The 26,389-nt window shown below is 45.9% G+C and overlaps 2 protein-coding genes across 4 annotated transcripts; both read right to left on the bottom strand.

Annotated features, from left to right (window-relative positions):
* Window positions 1-1,778: 1,778 nt before the first annotated feature.
* Window positions 1,779-7,203, bottom strand: LOC142682191 (serine protease 55-like). Of its 3 annotated transcripts, none has more exons than XM_075847314.1 (6): window positions 6,876-7,203; window positions 5,362-5,448; window positions 4,505-4,721; window positions 4,119-4,372; window positions 3,641-3,780; window positions 1,779-2,151 (listed from the first exon to the last, which is right to left on the bottom strand). In XM_075847314.1, exons 1-6 carry the CDS (start codon window positions 6,970-6,972, stop codon window positions 1,816-1,818), a joined length of 1,131 nt encoding a protein of 376 aa, XP_075703429.1. In that variant the 5' UTR covers window positions 6,973-7,203; the 3' UTR covers window positions 1,779-1,815. The 3 variants fall into 3 exon arrangements, with proteins under 3 accessions (XP_075703429.1, XP_075703431.1, XP_075703430.1); XM_075847316.1 differs by having other exon boundaries at window positions 4,266-4,372; XM_075847315.1 differs by lacking the exon at window positions 5,362-5,448.
* Window positions 7,204-7,262: 59 nt separating this feature from the next.
* LOC142682190 (dnaJ homolog subfamily C member 3-like) lies at window positions 7,263-25,188 on the bottom strand. The gene is made up of 13 exons (XM_075847313.1): window positions 25,084-25,188; window positions 24,604-24,737; window positions 19,389-19,499; window positions 18,011-18,135; window positions 17,683-17,757; window positions 17,064-17,207; window positions 16,803-16,984; window positions 16,040-16,159; window positions 15,341-15,446; window positions 15,082-15,202; window positions 13,228-13,360; window positions 12,995-13,143; window positions 7,263-7,779 (listed from the first exon to the last, which is right to left on the bottom strand). The coding sequence occupies exons 2-13, from the start codon at window positions 24,683-24,685 to the stop codon at window positions 7,640-7,642; spliced, it is 1,488 nt and encodes a 495-aa protein (XP_075703428.1). The 5' UTR covers window positions 24,686-24,737; window positions 25,084-25,188; the 3' UTR covers window positions 7,263-7,639.
* Between the last annotated feature and the right edge of the window lie 1,201 nt (window positions 25,189-26,389).

The following is a 26,389-nucleotide window of genomic DNA, read 5'->3' as shown; positions in this document are numbered from 1 at the left end:
GACACTAACTCACTACTATCTCTCTCTATCAAATTATTGCAAATCTAACTATCCTATTCTCCTCACTATGAAACACAATCACAGACACTAATCCACGATCTGTCTGTATTCTGTGTTTTACCATCTCTCACTCTCTGTCTGAGGTCCTCTCTTCTCCTGCCTATTTCCTCATAGAGCAGCAGCATTTGCTGGTTGAGCTGTTTATAGTGGCGAAGACTCATATGACAGTCATCAGTCACTCACACCTGTACCCCTCATGATTGGCTGTTCTAGAGGAAGGGCTTGCCTGCAAGGCATCATGGGGAAGCCCGCCAGTCAAGTGATCCTTCTTCTCTCTCTTCTTGTCTTCTTCCGATCTGTAAAACAGCGGCCACCATTTTGAGTGAATTGTGCAGGACGAACTCCAACATTTTTGGATTTGCTACAATCCACAAACTTGTGGAAATTCGTAACAAATTAGATTTGTGTAGAATCGATTCACTCATCTCTACTCTATACATGTTCAAGACAATCAAACAATAGAAAAGTCTAACCAACGCAGACAATGTAGACCACTTATAATGATATTTTAGACTCACACACCCCCTTGTAAAGAAAGCGTTAGCCCTGTTTTTGCCTTTGACTCTACTGTAGGTTTATTTGAGAACATCACAATAATATTCTCTTGGCTGCTCGTTGTAGACTCAAGTCCTTGAAATTCTCTATTCACTATTACACAGTTGTTAGTTTTCACTGTGGAATTTGGCAGTTCTATTGATTTACTTCTTGGTATTTCATCTTCATCCGCTTGTCTTTGGATCCTAGAGTCTTGTCTTGATTTCTTAAATGTGCCACCAGTTGGATTTTCTTGCTCTTCCATTCTGGATTGAATCTTGGTTTGATTTTGTGAAAACACTAGTTGCTTCTTGATACCACCATTGGCTTATCTGTTTTGTGTCTTCTCCTGACAGCACATGTCCTTCTCCTGGCCCATTAGGTCACTGGATTTTGTGGGACATACAGGAGGCCAATATCCTCCTGATCGACACAACCAAGTTAATGCCTACCCCAGCCTGGTGAAGACAGTTTAAAAGTTAAGACTTAAAGCCTCAGATCCACAATATACCAATCATAAAGTTGCCCATTCTCTGGAAATTGGGTTAAGATCAGTCATGTCTGATGACATTCTATGAATGCTGTAAAAAATGGCATCCATTCTCAAAAAATAAAATTCATTGGTTGGGTTAATTTTTCCCAGCTGATCCCTATTGTCTTCCCACAACATAGTTGGTGCCACAGGCTCATAACAATGGGCTGAAAGGGGTAGAGTTGTTGAATTTCTTTTGGACAACAGTTACAGCGGTCAAAAGACAAGAGATATAGGTTTGTAGGTCCAGAAAGTTTTGGTTGGATCTGCTGACAATTTAATGTCTATGGCCCACCATAAACCCTAGATCCTTCTAAGATTCATCTCATGTCTATGATCAACTTTAGACTGGCCATACACACAACATAGCTGGAAGGCCAAACATTTATCGGTCCGGACTCCCCCATATAACATGTATGGTGGTTTTGTTCATGTCAAATTCCATGTGGAGAGTCAGATAAGCTGCTGCCAGACACCTCTGTCAACACTTCTCTCATGGGAACAAGGAATTGGGCATGTTAAATTCCAACATCAGTAGTTGTCAAAGAACAATTGAGCTGCCCCAAACATATTAGGTTGTTGGGTTTCCCTATTCTGAGCTCCATGGAAGTGTCATCCCAGGTGTGTTAATATCTATCTATATTACATCTGCTACAACCGGTTGATTTTTATTTTAGAATATATTCATGTCAGATTAAGAGCAAGCCCAGAGCAAAAGCTAAAAAGTATGAAGAACAATAAACCATATTTTGACTTTGGTTAGTAGAGGAAGTCACGTTCCCAAAGTCATAAGCATCATTAGTCATGGATTCGGTGCCCTTTGCCCTGGTAGCTGGGGAGATGACCTCCAGAGGTCTTCCTTGAGTAGATGATACATTACGGATCCATTCAATGTAGTTTGACACGACCACGTAGATGCCGGGCTTTCTAGGTTCACCACAACCTCTACCCCAGCTGACGACACCAATCTGGTACCAGGTCTTCGTGTTGAAGAATCTACAGACCAAGGGTCCTCCACTGTCACCCTGAGAAACAGAAGAAGAAAGTTATTGTCTGAAATAACGGTAGGCCGATAGCTTCATCATGTCACTGTTGAAGTAAAAACTCCTTTCTATGCTGAGCTCTAACCTTCTTACTTTACACATAGATTTCCCGTTGACTTGCTGGCACACCTGAGTACATAAAAAGATAACAGGACACTCCCCTGTGCTTTGCATACGCAATATTTATACATAGTGATTAGGTCTCCACTAAGGCGTCATCGTTTTCCCAAATTCCTCTAATCTTCGTGGATAATATAACACACCCGTTCAATTGATTAATACGCTCTGCTTACAACTACACAATACAATGAATGGCCACTTTATTAGAGTTAAAATTGTTCTGCGGAAATATTGACCCACGTGGACAGGGTAGTTTCTCGCAGTTGCTGTTAAAGTGTCCTTCTGCCATAGGGTAAACCGCTGCCGTGAAGGGATGAACTTGGTCGTCCACAATGTTTAGGTGAGTCCTGCTGTTCAAACGTCCATCCACAGATATCAGAGGACCCCGGGTGTGCCAAGAAAACATCTTTACTCCACCATTACTTCACCAGACGGAACTGTTCACACCTGGCAGGACGGGTTCATTCATTCACGCTGCTTGTGCCAAACTCTGATCCTCCTATCTGCATGGTGCCACAAAAAACTGGATTCATCTGACCAGGAGATGTTTTTCCACTGCTCAGTGATCCAATTTTTGCACTCTTCTACCCACTAGAGTCTCGCCTTTTTGTTGTCCTTAGACAGTAATGACACTGGAACTGGTCGTCTGCCGTTCTAGCCCATCTGTGCTAAGGTACGACGAGTTGTGCGTCCAGACACGTTAGTTGGACCACCAGCGTTGGATTGGGCTACAATTTGCTTGACTGTGCACCGACTGTTTGTCAGAACAATTCTTGACATCCTCTTCTGAACCGTTTTGTCTGACATGATCCCCTTTGCAGGTTTTTCTACGATCACACCATTCTTGGTATACTCTCGACACCATTGCATGAGAAAACTTTACAAGGTTGGTAGTTTTTGAAATACATGCCCAGGCAAGTCTAGCACCGATGTCCATGGCTCGTTCGAGGTCACTCAGATCACTCGATTCTCCATTTCTAATGTGGATTCGCACTGAAACGATCCACGGAAAACTTGCTCACTTGATTTTATGCTGCAATCCAGGGTCACATGTCTAATTTCCATACAGAAAAGCTTAGATCGTAAAAGGCAGGGGTCTCTAATAGTGTATATTCCCTGTGTGGCCTAAGTAGCCAGGGAGTTAAGTTTTCTTTATCTTGGTCTTTTAATGCATTCCATAACCTGATTTGACTTGGCAGCAGCTGCCTGGCACTGGTTGCTAGATTTCACTTTACAAACCTCTCTAGAATTTTTAAATAGTTTTCATTGTGAGAAATAACCAAAAACTCTTTTTTATATCATATGTGAAGAACAGATTTGATATGTGGTCCAATAATCCTTAATATTTCACCTGACACGCGTCTTTTCCTCCCTCGGAGATTCCAGCGCAGAGCATGTTATCGGTCAATGACCCCATCCAGTCCTGACATTGATTGATACTGTACAGTAAAATCTTCACCTTCTTCAAGACTGTGGGAAAGTACATTCTGCCTGAAATAATGTAAACGTGTGTCACCTTCGAATTTTTTATTACCCTTTAATAATTTTATCTGATTATGTTGACAGGTCACCATGACGTTCTGATGACATCATCAGTCTCAGCCAACAGAGCATAGTGGTAAGGTAAATTACTAGGAATCAGGGAAATTATATCTTCCCTTTTCAGTGGATACCTATCCCACTGGACCTCCAGAGAACACACAGTAGCCTATCCGCTTCCTTGGACCAATGGAAATACTACTAACCAGAGACAAGATGCTAACTCAGAAGCTTCAAGCTACGGCCCTGACATTACCTCCCAAAAGAATACGGTTGAGTTTATGGCTTACCAGAGATGGTGGTCCCCCAACCTGTGACGTAGCATGTTTTCCAGTCTCCTGGTTGGTACGCTCTTCCAGACGGGAGGCAGATGGGGACAATTAACTTGTTAAAACGCAAAGAAAATGATAGGAGGAGCAGAGCAATGTCATTATTACCAGATGTTTTTGAGTACTGGGGATGCATAATGATTTTCTCAACATTTACACGATCGGTCGCATATTTCAGCTCTGTGTGTCCAACCAAAACCTGCAGCTTCTTCACTCTGGAGAAGAAAGATGGACAATCCTGAGGCTGTGTCACCAAAATGTTATGCCAACCTGCAGGAATGGGGAAAGACGGATAGCCTCAAACCCCTATAATCTGTACTGCACACACTGATGAGGGATGGACTCACGAGACATCTAGGAGGCAGTGTGAGGCCGTCAGTATCCACCAGTGACTGATAATGGAACCACCGCAGAAGTTATCCTCATCCATCTGTAGACTAACCATCCAGGGCCACTCTCCGGGGAGCGAGTCCACACCACCAATGATCCTGCTTTGTATGTTAGGTCTTGTGTCCCTTGAACCCATCTGCTGGTCATCAAAATCCTCTCTAAAGCCACAGGAAACTGGGTAGGAACAGAAAACAATTAGAATTGGTATTAATCTACATAAGAACACCAGATCTGGGTTACAGTGTTGAGGAACAAATATTCTCACGCCCCTTCCCACACACAGAAAGGTCTACACCAAGTGATGGACATCTGAATTCGACACTCTACTACAAGCCCTTATTTTATAAGTATTGACTCACTAACCCTTAGAGGTGCCCTAACGCCATTGAACTTGAGGAATAGTTGGACCAAATGAACTTGAGTTCCCTCCCCTCCCCTCCCCTCATTGAGTAGAGAGGGGTCAACATCATGCCCTGCCCTTTAGCTCTTACGCCTTTAGTGTTACTTCATATGGATTCATTGTTTGCACTTTAGAAGCTATTTCCGTGGTTGCAATGGTGTCTCCATACTAATTCCCAGTAACGTTCAGTGTTGGAAACCTCCAATATCTCTGGTCGCTAGAGAGCTTCTACCCCTTCAGTGAGATTTGGAGACAGTCTGTAAGCATGATTTGAAGGTGCATTGCTTTAGGACTTTTCAACCTTAATGCGTCCATTGAGGACAAGCTCAATCCCAAAAACTTCTTGGTGTAATTTCCCTTGAATTATAGGAACCATCATGGAGGTTCTACAAACAAGGGTGGTCTCCAGCTTACCGTTACTCCCGGCTCCCAGTACAGGACCCCTCCTGTCGAATATCCAGAGCAGAACCAGAACGATATTCCAAGACCTTGCACGGAAACCTGTTGAAGAACACTTCTGGTTATTCAACTCCCTTTACCATGACCACCCTTATCACAATCATGACTTCCATTGCTCATGGAAGAACATTGTTGGCACCAAATTATGCTGGGAAGAAGCTACCCATCTATGCCAAAAGGACCAACAAGGTACACGACTGGCACCGGCTCCTTACTCTCCCAAATGACATCACAAATCTGGCCACAAAAGTTAAAACATCAAGGACTTTGGGTGGAAATTTTGAGTTTGACTCTTTTCAACCTATCACAATTGTGCATGCAGGGCTGCAGATGGTTAGCCCTGGGCCCACCACCAATAAAGGTGGTCTAGCAGCCTGCTCCCACCACTTTATACCAACTCAACCGAGGCTTGTTGAAAATGTACCTCATGGCACCAGATGTATCATTTGGGCACCACAAAACACAATATTGGCACGGTTATGTGTAGGTTGGCATTATATTGACTTGACTCATCAGGACAACCCCTCTCCCTAGGTACCACCAGGACATATAGATGTCCCAGCTGTAAAAAAAAAAGCAGCTCTCAGTCTGGAGGACTTGGCATGACAATGTATTACGCGGTCATCGGTTATTGCAGGGAAAAAGAGTGACCACCTGCGGCCTAAACCGGAGATATCAGCTGACCGCCAGGGTTTAGAGAAAACAGACCCTCGGTGATGAACTTATCGCTGGGGTGCTTCCTGCTAAGTAGTGATTGTCCAGTTGTGACTGTACAGAACTATGTGGGCACAATATGGCATAATCATCTGGGTACTATAAAGCACTGTATGAGCACCCTTATGAATGGACTATTTACACACTATATGGTATCATGCGGGCAGTGTTGGGTGATATTTTTAGGATATTCTGCGGCACTGGGTACTTATTTAGGCACCATAGCCTGGTATAGTTTGGGCACTGTAATGACACTATTATGTGAGCACCGTATGGTAGTATTAATTTAGCAACGTTATTTGGGCACTATAAGGTGGTATTATTTAGGCAGTATATTGCGAAGATATTTGAAACCTGCAGCACCGGTCACAGCCGGCTCACTGTACTGCAAAATACACACTGCTGCAGAACATCTTTATAAAGGAGCATGGAAAAGTACAGTAGTACAACACCCTAATAAGAGTGCAATATAATGGAATATTTGTTTCCTACAAGATCCTGAGGCAGCCAGGTCACATACAACAATGGAGGGCGATGAACCTGGAAAAAGGCCCCCTCCAGTGTTATCGGGCCCCTGATGAGGTTACCAATCCATGGTGTTTCGGCGGTGAGAACCATACACCTGGCATCACTGGTGGAAGTAGAAGAAAGCTCTGGAAACATTTTTTATTTATTCTTATTTTTGGCCTCGATGCCCACAACAAGGAAGGCCGCCATATTCTGGTGAGACACGCCAGGGAGCACAGTGGGCTTACCTCTCCTCCATGTAATAAGCCGAGAGTGGGACTCTAATGTCATCCTGATGATGATGTCTATCAGAGCGGAGGTAAGAGATCCATACAGTGATGACATCACAGAGCAGAACTGGAGCAGCCCTTACTATGACATCAGTGTTACTGCTCACTCACACAAGCCCCTTAGGGGAGGAATTAGCTCCTGACGTCCTGCTGGCAACCAATCAGAAGAGCACAGGTGCTGTTTATGGCAGCCTGTATTCTCTCAATGTACTACAGATAAAGGCCACCATAAAATAGACACGTGGCTTTGTCCAACAAAGGGTTTGCTACAGTCTATGATCTTCTAAAATAATCTGTGCTGCTGGGATGGAGAGCATTATATGGAGAAAATAACCAATTAAGGCATTAAAATTAGAGAGATTTTATTATATATCTGAACCCCTACCCCCAACCCCAGAGCCGTCTCCTGTATAGATCCACCTTCCAGAGAATGTGAACGGCTCTCATTTATACGAACGGTCAATCCTGCTTCACGTGTCCATGAATGACCGCTCTGCTGAATGTTAAAGGGCCACAACCACCATTATTGGTCATTGTGATAAATAGGAGCCAGGATCTGATCACAGAGTTGTCCAAGATCAAATACGGCGTTAACCGAGGCGGAACATTACCCCTCCTCCACCACAGATGCGAGCGCTCTACATGAGGAGTGGGGTCCTTACAGAGGCGGCGTGTGGAGTGTTCTCCGGTCTCCCATCAGCCACTTCAAAGGCCCAGAAGTCTCAGTTATAATTGAATTTGAAGTGAAAGTTTCCTGAGCTGAAGGGGTTAAACTCAAAAGGCCATTGTTGGTGGTGTCCGGAGCCTTGCTGATTCTCGGGATCTAGTGGATCTTCTCCAGCGTCTACCTTCTGCCGCATTTCTGTAAAACATAAGACCGGTTACGCAAAGTTATATTCTCATCCACAGGGGGCAGTATTATAGTAGTTATATTCTTGTATATAGGGGGCAGTATTATAGTAGTTATATTCTTGTATATAGGAGCAGTATTATAGTAGTTATATTCTTGTATATAGGGGCAGTATTATAGTAGTTATATTCTTGTATATAGGGGCAGTATTATAGTCGTTACATTCTTGTATATAGGAGGCAGTATTATAGTAGTTATATTCTTGTATATAGAGGCAGTATTATAGTAGTTATATTCTTGTATATAGGAGCAGTATTATAGTAGTTATATTCTTGTATATAGGAGCAGTATTATAGTAGTTATATTCTTGTATATAGAGGCAGTATTATAGTAGTTATATTCTTGTATATAGGAGCAGTATTATAGTAGTTATATTCTTGTATATAGGGGCAGTATTATAGTAGTTATATTCTTGTATATGGGGCAGTATTATAGTAGTTATATTCTTGTATATAGGGGCAGTATTATAGTAGTTATATTCTTGTATATAGGAGGCAGTATTATAGTAGTTATATTCTTGTATATAGGAGCAGTATTATAGTAGTTATATTCCTGTATATAGGGGCAGTATTATAGTAGTTATATTCCTGTATATAGGGGCAGTATTATAGTAGTTATATTCTTGTATATAGGAACAGTAATATAGTAGTTATATTCTTGTATATAGGGGCAGTATTATAGTAGTTATATTCTTGTATATAGGGGCAGTATTATAGTAGTTATATTCTTGTATATAGGGAGCAGTATTATAGTAGTTATATTCTTGTATATAGAGGCAGTATTATAGTAGTTATATTCTTGTATATAGGGAGCAGTATTATAGTAGTTATATTCTTGTATATAGAGGCAGTATTATAGTAGTTATATTCTTGTATATAGGAGCAGTATTATAGTAGTTATATTCTTGTATATAGGAGGCAGCATTATAGTAGTTATATTCTTGTATATAGGGGGCAGTATTATAGTAGTTATATTCTTGTACATAGGGGTAGTATTATAGTAGTTATATTCTTGTATATAGGAGTACTATTATAGTAGTTATAGTCTTGTATATAGGAGCAGTATTCTAGTAGTTATATTCTTGTATATAGGGGCAGTATTATAGTAGTTATATTCTTGTATGTAGGGGGCAGTATTATAGTAGTTATATTCTTGTATATAGGAGGCAGTATTATAGTAGTTATATTCTGGTATATAGGGGCAGTATTATAGTAGTTATATTCTTGTATATAGGGGCAGTATTATAGTAGTTATATTCTAGTATATAGGGGCAGTATTATAGTAGTTATATTCTTGTATATAGGGGCAGTATTATAGTAGTTATATTCTTGTATATAGGGGGCAGTATTATAGTAGTTATATTCTTGTACAGTGAAGGAAATAAGTATTTGATCCCTTGCTGATTTTGTAAGTTTGCTCACTGTCAAAGACATGAACAGTCTAGAATTTTTAGGCTAGGTTAATTTTACCAGTGAGAGATAGATTATATTTTTAAAAAAAAAACTGAAAATCACATTGTCAAAATTATATATATTTATTTGCATTGTGCACAGAGAAATAAGTATTTGATCCCTTTGGCAAACAAGACTTAATACTTGGTGGCAAAACCCTTGTTGGCAAGCACAGCAGTCAGACGTTTTTTGTAGTTGATGATGAGGTTTGCACACATGTTAGATGGAATTTTGGCCCACTCCTCTTTGCAGATCATCTGTAAATCATTAAGATTTCGAGGCTGTCGCTTGGCAACTCGGATCTTCAGCTCCCTCCATAAATTTTAGATGGGATTAAAGTCTGGAGACTGGCTAGGCCACTCCATGACCTTAATGTGCTTCTTTTTGAGCCACTCCTTTGTTGCCTTGGCTGTATGTTTTGGGTCATTGCCGTGCTGGAAGACCCAGCCACGAGCCATTTTTAATGTCCTGGTGGAGGGAAGGAGGTTGTCACTCAGGATTTGATGGTACATGGCTCCATCCATTCTCCCATTGTTGCGGTGAAGTAGTCCTGTGCCCTTAGCAGAGAAATACCCCCAAAACATAATGTTTCCACCTCCATGCTTGACAGTGGGGACGGTGTTCTTTGGGTCATAGGCAGCATTTCTCTTCCTCCAAACACGGCGAGTTGAGTTAATGCCAAAGAGCTCAATTTTAGTCTCATCTGATCACAGCACCTTCTCCAAATCACTCTCAGAATTATCCAGATGTTCATTTGCAAACTTCAGACGGGCCTGTACATGTGCCTTCTTGAGCAGGGGGACCTTGCGGTCACTGCAGGATTTTAATCCATTACGGCGTAATGTGTTACCAATGGTTTTCTTGGTGACTGTGGTCCCAGCTGCCTTGAGATAATTAACAAGTTCCCCCCGTGTAGTTTTCGGCTGAGCTCTCACCTTCCTCAGGATCAAGGATACCCCACGAGGTGAGCTTTTGCATGGAGCCCCAGATCGATGTCGATTGACAGTCATTTTGTGTGTCTTCCATTTTCTTACTATTGCACCAACAGTTGTCTCCTGCTCACCCAGCATCTTACTTATGGTTTTGTAGCCCATTCCAGCCTTGTGCAGTCTATGATCTTGTCCCTGACATCCTTAGAAAGCTCTTTGGTCTTGCCCATGTTGTAGAGGTTAGAGTCAGACTGATTAATTGAGTCTGTGGACAGGAGTCTTTTATACGGGTGACCATGTAAGAGCTGTCTATAATGCAGGCACCAAGTTGATTTGGAGCAGTAACTGGTCTGGAGGAGGCTGAACTCTTAATGGTTGGTAGGGGATCAAATACTTATTTCTCTGTGCACAATGCAAATAAATATATATAAATTTTGACAATGTGATTTTTTTTTTTTTTTATATATATAATCTATCTCTCACTGGTAAAATTAACCTAGCCTAAAAATTCTAGACTGTTCATGACTTTGACAGGGGGCAAACTTACAAAATCAGCAAGGGATCAAATACTTATTTCCTTCACTGTATATAGGGGGCAGTATTACAGTAGTTATATTCTTGTATATAGGAGCAGTATTATAGTAGTTATATTCTTGTATATAGGTGCAGTATTATAGTAGTTATATTCTTGTATATAAGTGGCAGTATTATAGTAGTTATATTCTTGTATATAGGAAGCAGTATTATAGTTGTTATATTCTTGTATATAGGGGCAGTATTATAGTAGTTATTTTCTTGTATATAGGGGGCAGTATTATAGTAGTTATTTTCTTGTATATAGGGGGCAGTATTATAGTAGTTATATTCCTGTATATAGGGGCAGTATTATAGTAGTTATATTCTTGTATATAGGGGCAGTATTATAGTAGTTATATTCTTGTATATAGTGGGCAGTATTATAGTAGTTATATTCTTGTATATAGGGGCAGTATTATAGTAGTTATATTCTTGTAGATAGGAGCAGCATTATAGTAGTTATATTCTTGTATATAGGGGGCCAGTATTATAGTAGTTATATTCTTGTATATAGGAGGCAGTATTATAGTAGTTATATTCTTGTATATAGGGGGCAGTATTATAGTAGCTATATTCTTGTATATAGGAGCAGTATTATAGTAGTTATATTCTTGTATATAGGAGCAGTATTATAGTAGTTATATTCTTGTATATAGCAGCAGTATTATAGTAGTTATATTCTTGTATATAGGAGCAGTATTATAGTAGTTATATTCTTGTATATAGCAGCAGTATTATAGTAGTTATATTCTTGTATATAGAGGCAGTATTATAGAAGTTATATTCTTGTATATAGGAGCAGTATTATAGTAGTTATATTCTTGTATATAGGAGGCAGTATTATAGTAGTTATATTCTTGTATCTAGGGGAGAGTATTATAGTAGTTATATTCTTGTATATAGGAAGCAGTATTATAGTTGTTATATTCTTGTATATATGGGCAGTATTATAGTAGTTATATTCTTGTATATAGGGGCAGTATTATAGTAGTTATATTCTTGTATATAGGGGCAGTATTATAGTAGTTATATTCTTGTATATAGGGGCAGTATTATAGTAGTTATATTCTTGTATATAGGGGCAGTATTATAGTAGTTATATTCTTGTATATAGGGGCAGTATTATAGTAGTTATATTCTTGTATATAGGGGCAGTATTATAGTAGTTATATTCTTGTATATATGGGCAGTATTATAGTAGTTATATTCTTGTATATAGCAGCAGTATTATAGTAGTTATATTCTTGTATATAGGGGGCAGTATTATAGTAGTTATATTCTTGTATATAGGAGTAGTATTATAGTTGTTATATTCTTGTATATAGGGAGCAGTATTATAGTAGTTATGTTCTTGTATATAGGGGCAGTATTATAGTAGTTATATTCTTTTATATAGGAGCAGTATTATAGTAGTTATATTCTTGTATATAGCAGCAGTATTATAGTAGTTATATTCTTGTAGATAGGAGCAGCATTATAGTTGTTATATTCTTGTATATAGGAGCAGTATTATAGTAGTTATATTCTTGTATATAGGAGCAGTATTATAGTAGTTATATTCTTGTATATAGGAGCAGTGTTATAGTAATTATATTCTTGTATATAGGGAGCAGTATTATAGTAGTTATATTCTTGTATATAGGGAGCAGTATTATAGTAGTTATATTCTTGTATATAGGGGCAGTGTTATAGTAGTTATATTCTTGTATATAGAGGCAGTATTATAGTAGTTATATTCTTGTATATAGGGGGCAGTATTATAGTAGTTATATTCTTGTATATAGTAGCAGTATTATAGTAGTTATATTCTTGTATATAGTGTGCAGTATTATAGTAGTTATATTCTTGTATGTAGGAGCAGTATTATGGTAGTTATATTCTTGTATATAGGGGCAGTATTATAGTAGTTATATTCTTGTATATAGGAGCAGTATTATAGTAGTTATATTCTTGTATATAGGGGGCAGTATTATAGTAGTTATATTCTTGTATATAGGGAGCAGTATTATAGTAGTTATATTCTTGTATATAGGAGCAGTATTATAGTAGTTATATTCTTGTATATAGGGAGCAGTATTATGGTAGTTATATTCTTGTATGTAGGAGCAGTATTATGGTAGTTATATTCTTGTATATAGGGGCAGTATTAGAAGTTATATCATCATCAATAGGGGGCAGTATTATATATAATTGCATCTATTACAGATGTACCTGGATCTATTAACACTTCTTTGGCTGCTGCAATATCTATGAATTTCTTTTCGGCTTCTCTCTTCTCCTCCTCTGACTGGAAGTTGTCCGGGTGCCATTGCTGTGCCAGCTTCCTGTACGCCTTGATCACTTCCTGCTTGTTGGCATTTCTGTAAGGAAGCAGACGTATGGTCGTAACCTCCCTTTAAGAGTCATCAGCCACGTGAATAGTAACGTTTTAATCAGAGAGTTACCTCTTGACTCCCAGGATTTTGTAATAATCTCGTTTTCGGGATTGTTTAAGCAGCTTCTGCGCTCTCTCCAGACCCTGATTTATCTCCTCGTTGTCTCCATCCAGTTCCTTCGCCTGCTGAAAATCTTCCACCGCTGCAGAAAGCAAAGAAAATAAATTAATGCGACAAATAGTGACTGAGACCATCTGGGCTAAGGCAACGAGATAACAAAAAAGCGGAAGGAATAGTGAGCGAGCGATGTATATATAGATAAACAATTAATGTTATGGAGATTGATAGAAAAAGGAGAGAAATTGAGAGATGGAGGAAGAGATGACGTAAGGGCCAGAGGAAGGGGAGACCGAGAAGGAGACAGAAAGTCACTGAATGAAACATTGGACAGGGAGAGGTGAGGGCCAGCGCACGCGGGGGGGGGAAAGGTGGAAGGAGAGAGCGCGCTGGGGGGGGGGGGGGGAAAAGGTGGAAGGAGAGAGCGCGCTGGGGGGGGGGGGGGGAAAAGGTGGAAGGAGAGAGCGCGCTGGGGGGGGGGGGGGGGAAAGGTGGAAGGAGAGAGCGCGCGGGGGGGGGGGAAAGGTGGAAGGAGAGAGCGCGCGGGGGGGGAAAGGAGAGAGGGGGGGGGGAAAGGTTGAAGGAGAGAGGGGGGGGGAAAGGTGGAAGGAGAGAGGGGGGGGGGAAAGGTGGAAGGAGAGAGGGGGGGGGAAAGGTGGAAGGAGAGAGGGGGGGGGGAAGGTGGAAGGAGAGAGGGGGGGGGGGGGAAGGTGGAAGGAGAGAGGGGGGGGGGAAGGAGAGAGGGGGGGGGGAAGGAGAGAGGGGGGGGGGAAGGTGGAAGGAGAGAGGGGGGGGGGGAAGGAGAGAGGGGGGGGGGAAAGGTGGAAGGAGAGAGGGAGGGGAAAGGTGGAAGGAGAGAGGGGGGGAAAGGTGGAAGGAGAGAGGGGGGGGGGGGAAAGGTGGAAGGAGAGAGGGCGGTGGAAGGAGAGAGGGCGGGGGGCAGGAGAGAGGGCGGGGGGCAGGAGAGAGGGCGGGGGGAAGGAGAGAGGGCGGGGGGAAGGAGAGAGGGCGGGGGGCAGGAGAGAGGGCGGGGGGAAGGAGAGAGGGCGGGGGGGGGAAGGAGAGAGGGGGGGGGGGAAGGAGAGAGGGGGGGGGGGGGAAGGAGAGAGGGCGGGGGGGGGGAAGGAGAGAGGGCGGGGGGGGGAAGGAGAGAGGGCGGGGGGGGGAAGGAGAGAGGGCGGGGGGGGGAAGGAGAGAGGGCGGGGGGGGAAGGAGAGAGGGCGGGGGGGGAAGGAGAGAGGGCGGGGGGGAAGGAGAGAGGGCGGGGGGGAAGGAGAGAGGGCGGGGGGGAAGGAGAGAGCGCGGGGGGGAAGGAGAGAGCGCGGGGGGGAAGGAGAGAGCGCGGGGGGAAGGAGAGAGCGCGGGGGGAAGGAGAGAGCGCGGGGGGAAGGAGAGAGCGCGGGGGGAAGGAGAGAGCGCGGGGGGAAGGAGAGAGCGCGGGGGGAAGGAGAGAGCGCGGGGGGAAGGAGAGAGCGCGGGGGGAAGGAGAGAGCGCGGGGGAAGGTGGAAGGAGAGAGCGCGGGGGAAGGTGGAAGGAGAGAGCGCGGGGGAAGGTGGAAGGAGAGAGCGCGGGGGAAGGTGGAAGGAGAGAGCGCGGGGGAAGGTGGAAGGAGAGAGCGCGGGGGAAGGTGGAAGGAGAAAGCGCGGGGGAAGGTGGAAGGAGAAAGCGCGGGGGAAGGTGGAAGGAGAGAGCGCGGGGGAAGGTGGAAGTAGAGAGCGCGGGGGAAGGAGAGAGCACGGGGGAGGGAGGAGTGCTCCTCTCCTGTGACACATGCAGACCACCGGTCACTGTAGTCTTGGACAGACCTTTCTCATACTCCTCATTCAGGATGTAGACCTCTGCTCTGTCTTTCAGCACGTGAGGACTGTGTGGGTCTCTCTGAAGAGCTTCTGTACACATTATAATGGCTGCCTCTGTGTGCTGACTCTGGAGGAGAAGAGAGGGTTAATACTTCTTTGTAAGCCGGTGGTTCCAGCTTCTTTCATGGTTACTTCAGGAGACCAATCATGGAGAGCGGTGGAGATATTCTGGGATGCGGGGGGGGGGGGTCTGGGGTGGACGCACCTTGGATAGACAGTGACAGATCCTCTCCTTTGCTCTTTTACTGTATATTTCCACGTCGGGCTCAGTCTTCATCGCTGCATCAAACTTCTCAGCGGCGGCTTCATATCTGCAGACATAGTCACTGTGTTTATATATCATGTAATGTCCTGTATACAGTGTGAAAGGGTGAGGAGGGGGACTCATGTCACCAGCGACACTTTATCTACTTCTCTCCCCCTATCACCCATAATATCCAAAATTGTAAGATTGGGAGCCCTTCATGGTCCCGGTAGTGCCTCCCCATTCTACCAGTGGACAGAGCCTAGTGCCCCGCAGTTCTGCCAGTAGAGCGCCCTCCCCAGGCTACCAGTAGACATAGCTTATTTCCCCTGTGCTACCAGTAGGGCGCCCTCCCCCAGGCTACCAATAGGGCGCCCTCCCCCAGGCTACCAATAGGGCGCCCTCCCCCAGGCTACCAATAGGGCGCCCTCCCCCAGGCTACCAATAGGGCGCCCTCCCCCAGGCTACCAATAGGGCGCCCTCCCCCAGGCTACCAATAGGGCGCCCTCCCCCAGGCTACCAATAGGGCGCCCTCCCCCAGGCTACCAATAGGGCCCCCTCCCCCAGGCTACCAGTAGAGCATGGCCGCCGTGCTGCCAGTAGAGTGTGCCCGTTTCTGTGGGCAGGGTCACTGGTGCAGTCTATGGCAGGGACATTCACCTTTGGTCTCGGATAAGTTCCTCGGCAGACTGCAGTTGTCTGGAGAGTTTCTTTACTTGTTTATAATGTGAGTGACAATCTTTATCGTCCTGATCCAGCTTCAGACATTCCCGAACCTGACTGCAGGGCACAAAGTATACACGATGGTCACATGGAGAAGACCTAGTGGATGTAACATTCAAACTCTCCATGACCAAAGCGGGGTGGCAATGGTCTCCAGCGCGGAGATGACATAACACTTCATTATTACAGTGTAGGTCAAACGCACACAGAAACGTGACATCACCATAGAAAGAAACGTGACATCACCACATAACAGGGTACGTAATATCATATACAGAGACACGTGACATCATCATAGAAAGAATCGTGACATCACCACATAACGTGCTATGTAATATCATATATAGAGACACGTGACATCACCACATAACGGGATATGTAATATCATATACAGAGACAAGTGACATCATCATAGAAAGAAATGTGACATCACCATAGAGAGAAATGTGACTTCATTACATAAAGAGGCATATAATATCATATACAGAGACGTGACATCATCATAGAAAGAATCGTGACATCACCATACAGAGCGGCATATCTCATGATTTAAAGAAGTGTGTGACATCAAATATAGAGAACCCTGTGGCATCACGATATAGCAAACACATGACACCACACACTGTAAAAAAATGTGACTTCATCATAAAGCATCGTGTGACATCATCTTATAAAAATCACATGACATCACAGGCCTCACCTCAGACTCTCCTCGTGCTCGCCCATGACGTAGTAGAGCTTGCTGAGCTTCAGGAAGGCGGCTCGGTTATCGTTGCGGAGCTTGGTTGTGGGCTTCAGGTCTTGGATGGCCTTACTCAGATCTCCATTGTGCAGGTGACACTCAGACCTCAGCTCCCGGATACTGGGATCCCAGGGGGAATACTGGAAGACAGGAACATTACCAGTACCGGACATGCAAGACCCCCGAGCCATAGACATGTGTACCTCAGAAATACATTACCTCCACCACCTTCTCCATCCAGCTGACGGCCCCCACATAATCCTCCCGGTTATAGGCCTCCCAGGCCTCCTCTCTATGAGCCTCCACATCACGTGCCCGCTCCAGTTGGCTCTTGGCTTCTTCATTGGAGGGGTTGCTCACCAGCTGCCAGGGGAGAATAATATCATGTGAGGAACCTCAGAGCCATAGGATGATCCAGGACCACCCTGATAAAGTTACTTCTCTAGTCCTGATTTTGAGTTACAGGATACTCCAGCCACAGTCAAGGCTGCATTCACTAAAATAATGAATGCAGCTTTGAATGTGACTAGAGTATAAAGAATGGATTAAAGGCAGAATTGTGATCACAGCTTTGGATACCATTACAAAGCAGAATTATTATTGCAGCTCTGGAAGAGACTGGAGAACGAGACATAATGTAATAGTAGAAGAGTGCTGCAGCTTTGGATGTCATTGGAGTACAAATAATTCTTAATGTCATGTTTATTTTGTTCAGATCTAAAACTGTAGGATTACACATCTCACTGCATTGCATTGTGGTAGAGGTAGCATTTACAACAGATACCTGAAAACTCAACATCTCCCACAATGCAGTGCAACACAATCAGGACGGACTTACCACTATCTGGAAATCCTCTTTGGCCTCGTGAATGTCCCCTTGCTTTAGAAGAACATTCCCTCGCTGGAGCCTGGCCTGCAGGAAAAGAATGAGCGATCACCACTGTGATCACAGCAACCTTCAAAATCACTGTCTCTGCAGTGCCCCTACAGGCAAGGAGTAGTACTGCAATCCCTCCACATTAAAATCACAGCCATTTACATCTCCCATGTGACACAGTTGGCCCCCTAATAATTCCCAGGCACATGATCTATACATCTGGGCGCCACTGATGGGCCACACAGCGGTATTAACCCTTTATGCACACAGGTAGCGGTCAGACACTCACGGCCAGGAAGTCCGGCTTCAGCTCGATGGCTTTGCTGAGATCAGGCAGCGCTGACTTAAATTTCCCCATCGCCAGGTAAACGGTCGCTCGCTTGTAATAGGTCAGGTAATTTTTTGGGTCTCCATCTGGAACAGAAAGATATGGTCATGTGGGGGAGGGGGGTCACTGAGGACGATGGACCCCCGGCCCTTCTCTGACCCCATAACCCTGCTCCACCGATGAGAAGTAATATACAGGTCACCCCTCCATATACTGCTGAGATCTGGAAATGCCAATACAGATCCACATCACATACTCTAGTCACATCCAAATCTGCATTCACATTTCTACTGGCCTAATAAACCTCACTGCTGCTTTTGCCGTTTCAGCATTGATCCACAACATGCTCGGCAGTGGTGCATAGTGGGAGATGTCGGGTTTATGCCAGAAATCTTATGTAGAAAAAAAAACATCTCCCAGAGAAAGCAACGCAGACGAGTGCCTGACAGGACTTTGGCGTCAGAGCTTTTGCCTGTTGACATAGTAACGATGGATTTCAAGTGGCTATTATCAAAACATTTGTGAATGCAGCTCTGGATGTGACTGGAGTATAAGATAGAAAGCTACAAAGCATTGTAAGTGCAGCTCATGATGTGACTTGAGTATAAAACATAATATAATGCAGAACTATAAATGCAGCTAGTGATGTGACTAGTGTAAAATATGATATGATGGCAGAATTAAGAATGCAGCTCTGGATGTGACTGGAGCATAAAACATGGTATAATGGCAGAATTAAGAATGCAAAATGTGTATAATGGAGTATGCGGTTTGGTGTACCAGTACAAATGTGGTGGAAGCTCTGGATGTGACTGGAGTACAATATGAAACGTGAGATCAGTACAAGAGTTTTTACGGTCGTGTGCATGGGGCCTTAGTGCTGAGCTCTCCCCTGCAGGTAACCGGAGCAGCTCTGCTATGCTATCGTTACACATGACTACACCTGCTGTCACCTGTATAATGAGGAGTGCTGCCCCCTAGTGTGCAGTCAGTGATCTGCAGCAGGTGTGCCCGAATAACTACAGTGCAGGCGGCGTTCTCTTTATATAGAGTGCACCTTTATTTTCAGCCTGAGCGATGACCTCAGGACAGGCGGATACAGGGAAGGGGTACTTGTGGGGATATACCTGGTCTGTAGTATCTGCCCTTCACACCTCCATAGGGATCTGTATGTATTATAAACAATCCCCTCCCCCACAATAATGGCGCTGAGGGGTTAAACTTTATTAGATCTGTAATGTGAGCCTGGTCTACAAACAATACACTGTCCCTCTGTATACCCGGTCCTGGGGTGTGGTATCCTGACTGCACCCATCTATATATATACCCACGTACTTACCCACTGCCGAGTGATAATGAGACAGCGCCTCTGCCAGTTGTCCCGCAGCCAGGAGCTTCCGGCCCAACTCCAGGTGACTCTCCACCTCTGCCTGACCAGCCGCCAGCGATCCTGCCAGAGATTACCAGTCATTATACAATGTGACCACCAGGGGGAGCTACAGCCTGACCAGCCGCCAGCGATCCTGCCAGAGATTACCAGTCATTATACAATGTGACCACCAGGGGGAGCTACAGCCGGACCAGCCGCCAGCGATCCTGCCAGAGATTACCAGTCATTATACAATGTGACCACCAGGGGGAGCTACAGCCTGACCAGCCGCCAACAATCCTGCCAGAGATTACCAGTCATTATACAATGTGACCACCAGGGGGAGCTACAGCCTGACCAGCCGCCAGCAATCCTGCCAGAGATTACCAGTCATTATACAATTTGACCACCAGGGGGAGCTACAGTATGACCAGCCGCCAGCGATCCTGCCAGAGATTACCAGTCATTATACCATGTGACCACCAGGGGAGCTACAGCCTGACCAGCCGCCAGCGATTACCAGTCATTATACAATGTGACCACCAGGGGGAGCTACAGCTTGACCAGCCGCCAGCGATCCTGCCAGAGATTACCAGTCATTATTCAATGTGACCACCAGGGGGAGCTACAGCCTGACCAGCCGCCAGCGATCCTGCCAGAGATTACCAGTCATTATACAACGTGACCACTTGGGGGAGCTACAGCCTGACCAGCCGCCAGCAATCCTGCCAGAGATTACCAGTCATTATACAATGTGACCAGCAGGGGGAGCTACAGCCTGACCAGCCGCCAGCAATCCTGCCAGAGATTACCAGTCATTATACAATGTGACCACCAGGGGGAGCTACAGCCTTACCAGCGGCCAGCAATCCTGCCAGAGATTACCAGTCATTATACAATGTGACCACCAGGGGGAGCTACAGCCTGACCAGCCGCCAGCAATCCTGCCAGAGATTACCAGTCATTATACAATGTGACCAGCAGGGGGAGCTACAGCCTGACCAGCCGCCAGCAATCCTGCCAGAGATTACCAGTCATTATACAATGTGACCACCAGGGGGAGCTACAGCCTGACCAGCCGCCAGCAATCCTGCCAGAGATTACCAGTCATTATACAATGTGACCACCAGGGGGAGCTACAGCCTGACCAGCCGCCAGCAATCCTGCCAGAGATTACCAGTCATTATACCATGTGACCACCAGGGGGAGCTACAGCCTGACCAGCCGCCAGCGATTACCAGTCATTATACAATGTGACCACCAGGGGGAGCTACAGCCTGACCAGCCGCCAGCGATCCTGCCAGAGATTACCAGTCATTATTCAATGTGACCACTTGGGGGAGCTACAGCCTGACCAGCCGCCAGCAATCCTGCCAGAGATTACCAGTCATTATACAATGTGACCACCAGAGGGAGCTACAGCCTGACCAGCCGCCAGCAATCCTGCCAGAGATTACCAGTCATTATACCATGTGACCACCAGGGGAGCTACAGCCTGACCAGCCGCCAGCGATTACCAGTCATTATACAATGTGACCACCAGGGGGAGCTACAGCTTGACCAGCCGCCAGCGATCCTGCCAGAGATTACCAGTCATTATACAATGTGACCACCAGGGGGAGCTACAGCCTGACCAGCCGCTAGCGATCCTGCCAGTGATTACCAGTCAATATACAATGTGACCACCAGGGGGAGCTACAGCCTGCCCATCCACCAGCGATCCTGCCAGAGATTACTAGTCATTATACAATGTGACCACCAGGGGGAGCTACAGCCTGACCAGCCGCCAGTGATTACCAGTCATTATACAATGTGACCACCAGGGGGAGCTACAGCCTGACCAGCCGCCAGCGATCCTGCCAGAGATTACCAGTCATTATACAATGTGACCACCAGAGGGAGCTACAGCCTGACCAGCCGCCAGCAATCCTGCCAGAGATTACCAGTCATTATACAATGTGACCACCAGGGGGAGCTACAGCCTGACCAGCCGCCAGCAATCCTGCCAGAGATTACCAGTCGTTATACAATGTGACCCCCAGGGAGAGCTACAGCCTGACCAGCCGCCAGCAATCCTGCCAGAGATTACCAGTCATTATACAATGTGACCACCAGGGGGAGCTACAGCCTGACCAGCCGCTAGCGATCCTGCCAGAGATTACCAGTCAATATACAATGTGACCACCAGGGGGAGCTACAGCCTGCCCATCCACCAGCGATCCTGCCAGAGATTACTAGTCATTATACAATGTGACCACCAGGGGGAGCTACAGCCTGACCAGCCGCCAGCAATCCTGCCAGAGATTACCAGTCATTATTCAATGTGACCCCCAGGGAGAGCTACAGCCTGACCAGCCGCCAGCGATCCTGCCAGAGATTACCAGTCATTATACAATGTGACCACCAGGGGGAGCTACAGCCTGACCAGCCGCCAGCAATTCTGCCAGAGATTACCAGTCATTATTCAATGTGACCACCAGGGGGAGCTACAGCCTGACCAGCCGCCAGCAATCCTGCCAGAGATTACCAGTCATTATACAATGTGACCACCAGAGGGAGCTACAGCCTGACCAGCCGCCAGCAATCCTGCCAGAGATTACCAGTCATTATACAATGTGACCACCAGGGGGAGCTACAGCCTGACCAGCCGCCAGCAATCCTGCCAGAGATTACCAGTCGTTATACAATGTGACCCCCAGGGAGAGCTACAGCCTGACCAGCCGCCAGCAATCCTGCCAGAGATTACCAGTCATTATACAATGTGACCACCAGGGGGAGCTACAGCCTGACCAGCCGCTAGCGATCCTGCCAGAGATTACCAGTCAATATACAATGTGACCACCAGGGGGAGCTACAGCCTGCCCATCCACCAGCGATCCTGCCAGAGATTACTAGTCATTATACAATGTGACCACCAGGGGGAGCTACAGCCTGACCAGCCGCCAGCAATCCTGCCAGAGATTACCAGTCATTATTCAATGTGACCCCCAGGGAGAGCTACAGCCTGACCAGCCGCCAGCGATCCTGCCAGAGATTACCAGTCATTATACAATGTGACCACCAGGGGGAGCTACAGCCTGACCAGCCGCCAGCGATCCTGCCAGAGATTACCAGTCATTATACAATGTGACCACCAGGGGGAGCTACAGCCTGACCAGCCGCTAGCGATCCTGCCAGAGATTACCAGTCAATATACAATGTGACCACCAGGGGGAGCTACAGCCTGCCCATCCACCAGCAATCCTGCCAGAGATTACCAGTCATTATACAATGTGACCACCAGGGGGAGCTACAGCCTGACCAGCCGCCAGCAATCCTGCCAGAGATTACCAGTCATTATACAATGTGACCACCAGGGGGAGCTACAGCCTGACCAGCCGCCAGCAATTCTGCCAGAGATTACCAGTCATTATTCAATGTGACCACCAGGGGGAGCTACAGCCTGACCAGCCGCCAGCAATCCTGCCAGAGATTACCAGTCATTATACAATGTGACCACCAGGGGGAGCTACAGCCTGACCAGCCGCCAGCGATCTTGCCAGAGATTACCAGTCATTATACAATGTGACCACCAGGGGGAGCTACAGCCTGACCAGCCGCCAGCAATCCTGCCAGAGATTACCAGTCATTATACAATGTGACCACCAGGGGGAGCTACAGCCTGACCAGCCGCCAGCGATCCTGCCAGAGATTACCAGTCATTATACAATGTGACCACAAGAGGGAGCTACAGCCTGACCAGCCGCCAGCGATCCTGCCAGAGATTACCAGTCATTATACAACGTGACCACCAGGGGGAGCTACAGCCTGACCAGCCGCTAGCGATCCTGCCAGAGATTACCAGTCAATATACAATGTGACCACCAGGGGGAGCTACAGCCTGCCCATCCACCAGCGATCCTGCCAGAGATTACTAGTCATTATACAATGTGACCACCAGGGGGAGCTACAGCCTGACCAGCCGCCAGCAATCCTGCCAGAGATTACCAGTCATTATACAATGTGACCACCAGGGGGAGCTACAGCCTGACCAGCCGCCAGCAATTCTGCCAGAGATTACCAGTCATTATTCAATGTGACCACCAGGGGGAGCTACAGCCTGACCAGCCGCCAGCAATCCTGCCAGAGATTACCAGTCATTATACAATGTGACCACCAGGGGGAGCTACAGCCTGACCAGCCGCCAGCGATCTTGCCAGAGATTACCAGTCATTATACAATGTGACCACCAGGGGGAGCTACAGCCTGACCAGCCGCCAGCAATCCTGCCAGAGATTACCAGTCATTATACAACGTGACCACCAGGGGGAGCTACTGCCTGACCAGCCGCCAGCGATCCTGCCAGAGATTACCAGTCATTATACAATGTGACCACAAGAGGGAGCTACAGCCTGACCAGCCGCCAGCGATCCTGCCAGAGATTACCAGTCATTATACAACGTGACCACCAGGGGGATCTACAGCCTGACCAGCCGCCAGCGATCCTGCCAGAGATTACCAGTCATTATACAATGTGACCAGCAGGGGGAGCTACAGCCTGACCAGCCGCCAGCAATCCTGCCAGAGATTACCAGTCATTATACAACGTGACCACCAGGGGGAGCTACAGCCTGACCAGCCGCCAGCGATCCTGCCAGAGATTACCAGTCATTATACAATGTGACCACAAGAGGGAGCTACAGCCTGACCAGCCGCCAGCGATCCTGCCAGAGATTACCAGTCATTATACAACGTGACCACCAGGGGGAGCTACAGCCTGACCAGCCGCCAGCGATCCTGCCAGAGATTACCAGTCATTATACAACGTGACCACTTGGGGGAGCTACAGCCTGACCAGCCGCCAGCAATCCTGCCAGAGATTACCAGTCATTATACAATGTCACCACCAGGGGGAGCCACAGCCGCCTGCGATCCTGCCAGAGATTACCAGTCATTATAGAATGTCACCACCAGGGGGAACCACAGCCTATGGATCTATCTATTGGTGGGAGTACAGTTTATAGACCCTGATACCTGTAGCTTCTCTATTCCTAAGTCCCCATGACAACTCTTCCTGCATGCGCTTCAGCCTTGTCATAGGGATATGTGATCATTTGAGTCACTACCCATGGCCGCAACCACAAGGCTGAACGCAGAGTGCAGGAAGTGTTGTCATGGGGTAGGCAGACAGAGGATGAGTACTCACCGTCCAGCTGCAGGTCCAGGATGACACAGAGGAGGGAGAGGGAGGACAGGACGCCGCTGATACCACGTCTCGCCCTGTCCATGTCTGCCAGGAGGGGGCACCGCAGGGATGTCGCAGTTCTTGCTCTGCTGCACCTGCGGAAGGGAGGAGGGGAACACAACGTCACCAAGCTTCTTCTTACCATGTATTGTAAACAGGATGTATTGCATTGTAGGAGATGTAGTGTTTATCTGTACAGGGACTGGTGGTAAAAACACTACATCATTCACAATGCAACACAGCGGAGCATGCTCTGTACAGACACTGAACCAGAAGAGGGATCTCCAGAATAACTGTGACTGCAGCTCTGGATGTGACTAGAGTATTGTCCAGAGAGGCTCAGCAGTGGTCAATAACCAACTATATGCCCCCTGTCAGCTCTCTCATACATAATGTACCCCCCTCCCACCAAGAACAGTCCACATGCAGCCCACACTGTACCTGCAGCTCAGCTGTCACCCCACTGTACTGTACATCCCCGGTACACAGACACACTAGCACTTCCGCTTCCGGATGTCATACATTCGTATCTGACAACCACTCCTGGAGACACATCCGGGTTTACATCACTGACCAATTAGGGACACGTTTGTGATAGCGTGGGGTGCGCTGATTGGTCAAGATGGATATAAACGTCATTACCACGCCTTCTTTCATTTTTTCACGTTTCACTTCTCTCGTATCCTAGAAACGCCTTGGAGATGATTGGCAGCGCTTCATCTCTACCTGTTGATTGGTAGAGAGGCATTCAAGACTCCGCCTTCTGTAGTTCCTATTGGCTGCTGACTCTGGACATCACCAAGCGCCTTTGCCACCTGCTCGTTTTTGATTTGTCTCATTCCCATTTCCCCGCCTACTTTTGTTTCACTACTTTAGGTTCAATTGGTCAGCTATGATTTAGCCACGCCTCTACCCGAGTTGTGATTAGAATATCCACAGAGCATCACATGACTTTATCAGTATCGTGACACAGCGCCACCCAGCGGACAAAGAGGGTATTACATACAATTTACTGCACTGATACATTGTAACGCATGAGTTACATCCAACTTTCCAAAGATCCTGACTAGTATATACATCTGTGTTACATGTATTTCATAGCGCAGGTCAATAACTTAAAGGAGTAGTCTCAATACAGCAAATAAATGTTATTCTGTTCAAAATAAAAAGTTAGAATATTTTTAACTCCTTAATAACCAGCAACATTTTTCATTTTTGCCTTTCAGCAGCCATAACCTTTTTTTTTTTTTTTCATTGACGTGTCTGAGGTTTTGTTTCACGCCGGAGACCTTGTATTTTTTTTTCCTGCGCATTTTGGGGGGTACAAAAATTCACTGTGTCATTTCTGTCATTTATTTTTGTGGCGTGAACATAAAAAAAGTGATTTTCGCCATTGTTTTTTATGTTTATTTTTTTATCCTTTTTACATTTAACGCTAAATAACGTGTTAAATGACGTCTTGTGGTTATTCCGGTCGTCTGGATACCTAATATGTGTCGGTTTTTTTTGTTTCTATGTAATTTATAAAATGTATTTATTATAATTGTATTTATTATTTATTTTATAATTTTTTTTTTAGTCCCATGGTTTATTATCCGCAGACGCCGGCCTGGTATTCCTTACCAAAAATTCACAAAACCCAAGAAAGGCCTCCAGGTCGCCACCTAGTGGTGGAAATTGGTTCAGTAACGGAACGGCTGTCTGAATACATTGACATTGTGACGCCCCCTAGTGAGGAATAATCCGT

The sequence above is a fragment of the Rhinoderma darwinii genome, assembly GCF_050947455.1.
Source record: "Rhinoderma darwinii isolate aRhiDar2 chromosome 3 unlocalized genomic scaffold, aRhiDar2.hap1 SUPER_3_unloc_11, whole genome shotgun sequence".
NCBI lineage: Eukaryota > Metazoa > Chordata > Amphibia > Anura > Rhinodermatidae > Rhinoderma > Rhinoderma darwinii.
The sequence above is the reverse complement of the archived record's forward strand: the minus strand, read 5'-3'. Positions and strand labels throughout refer to the sequence as shown.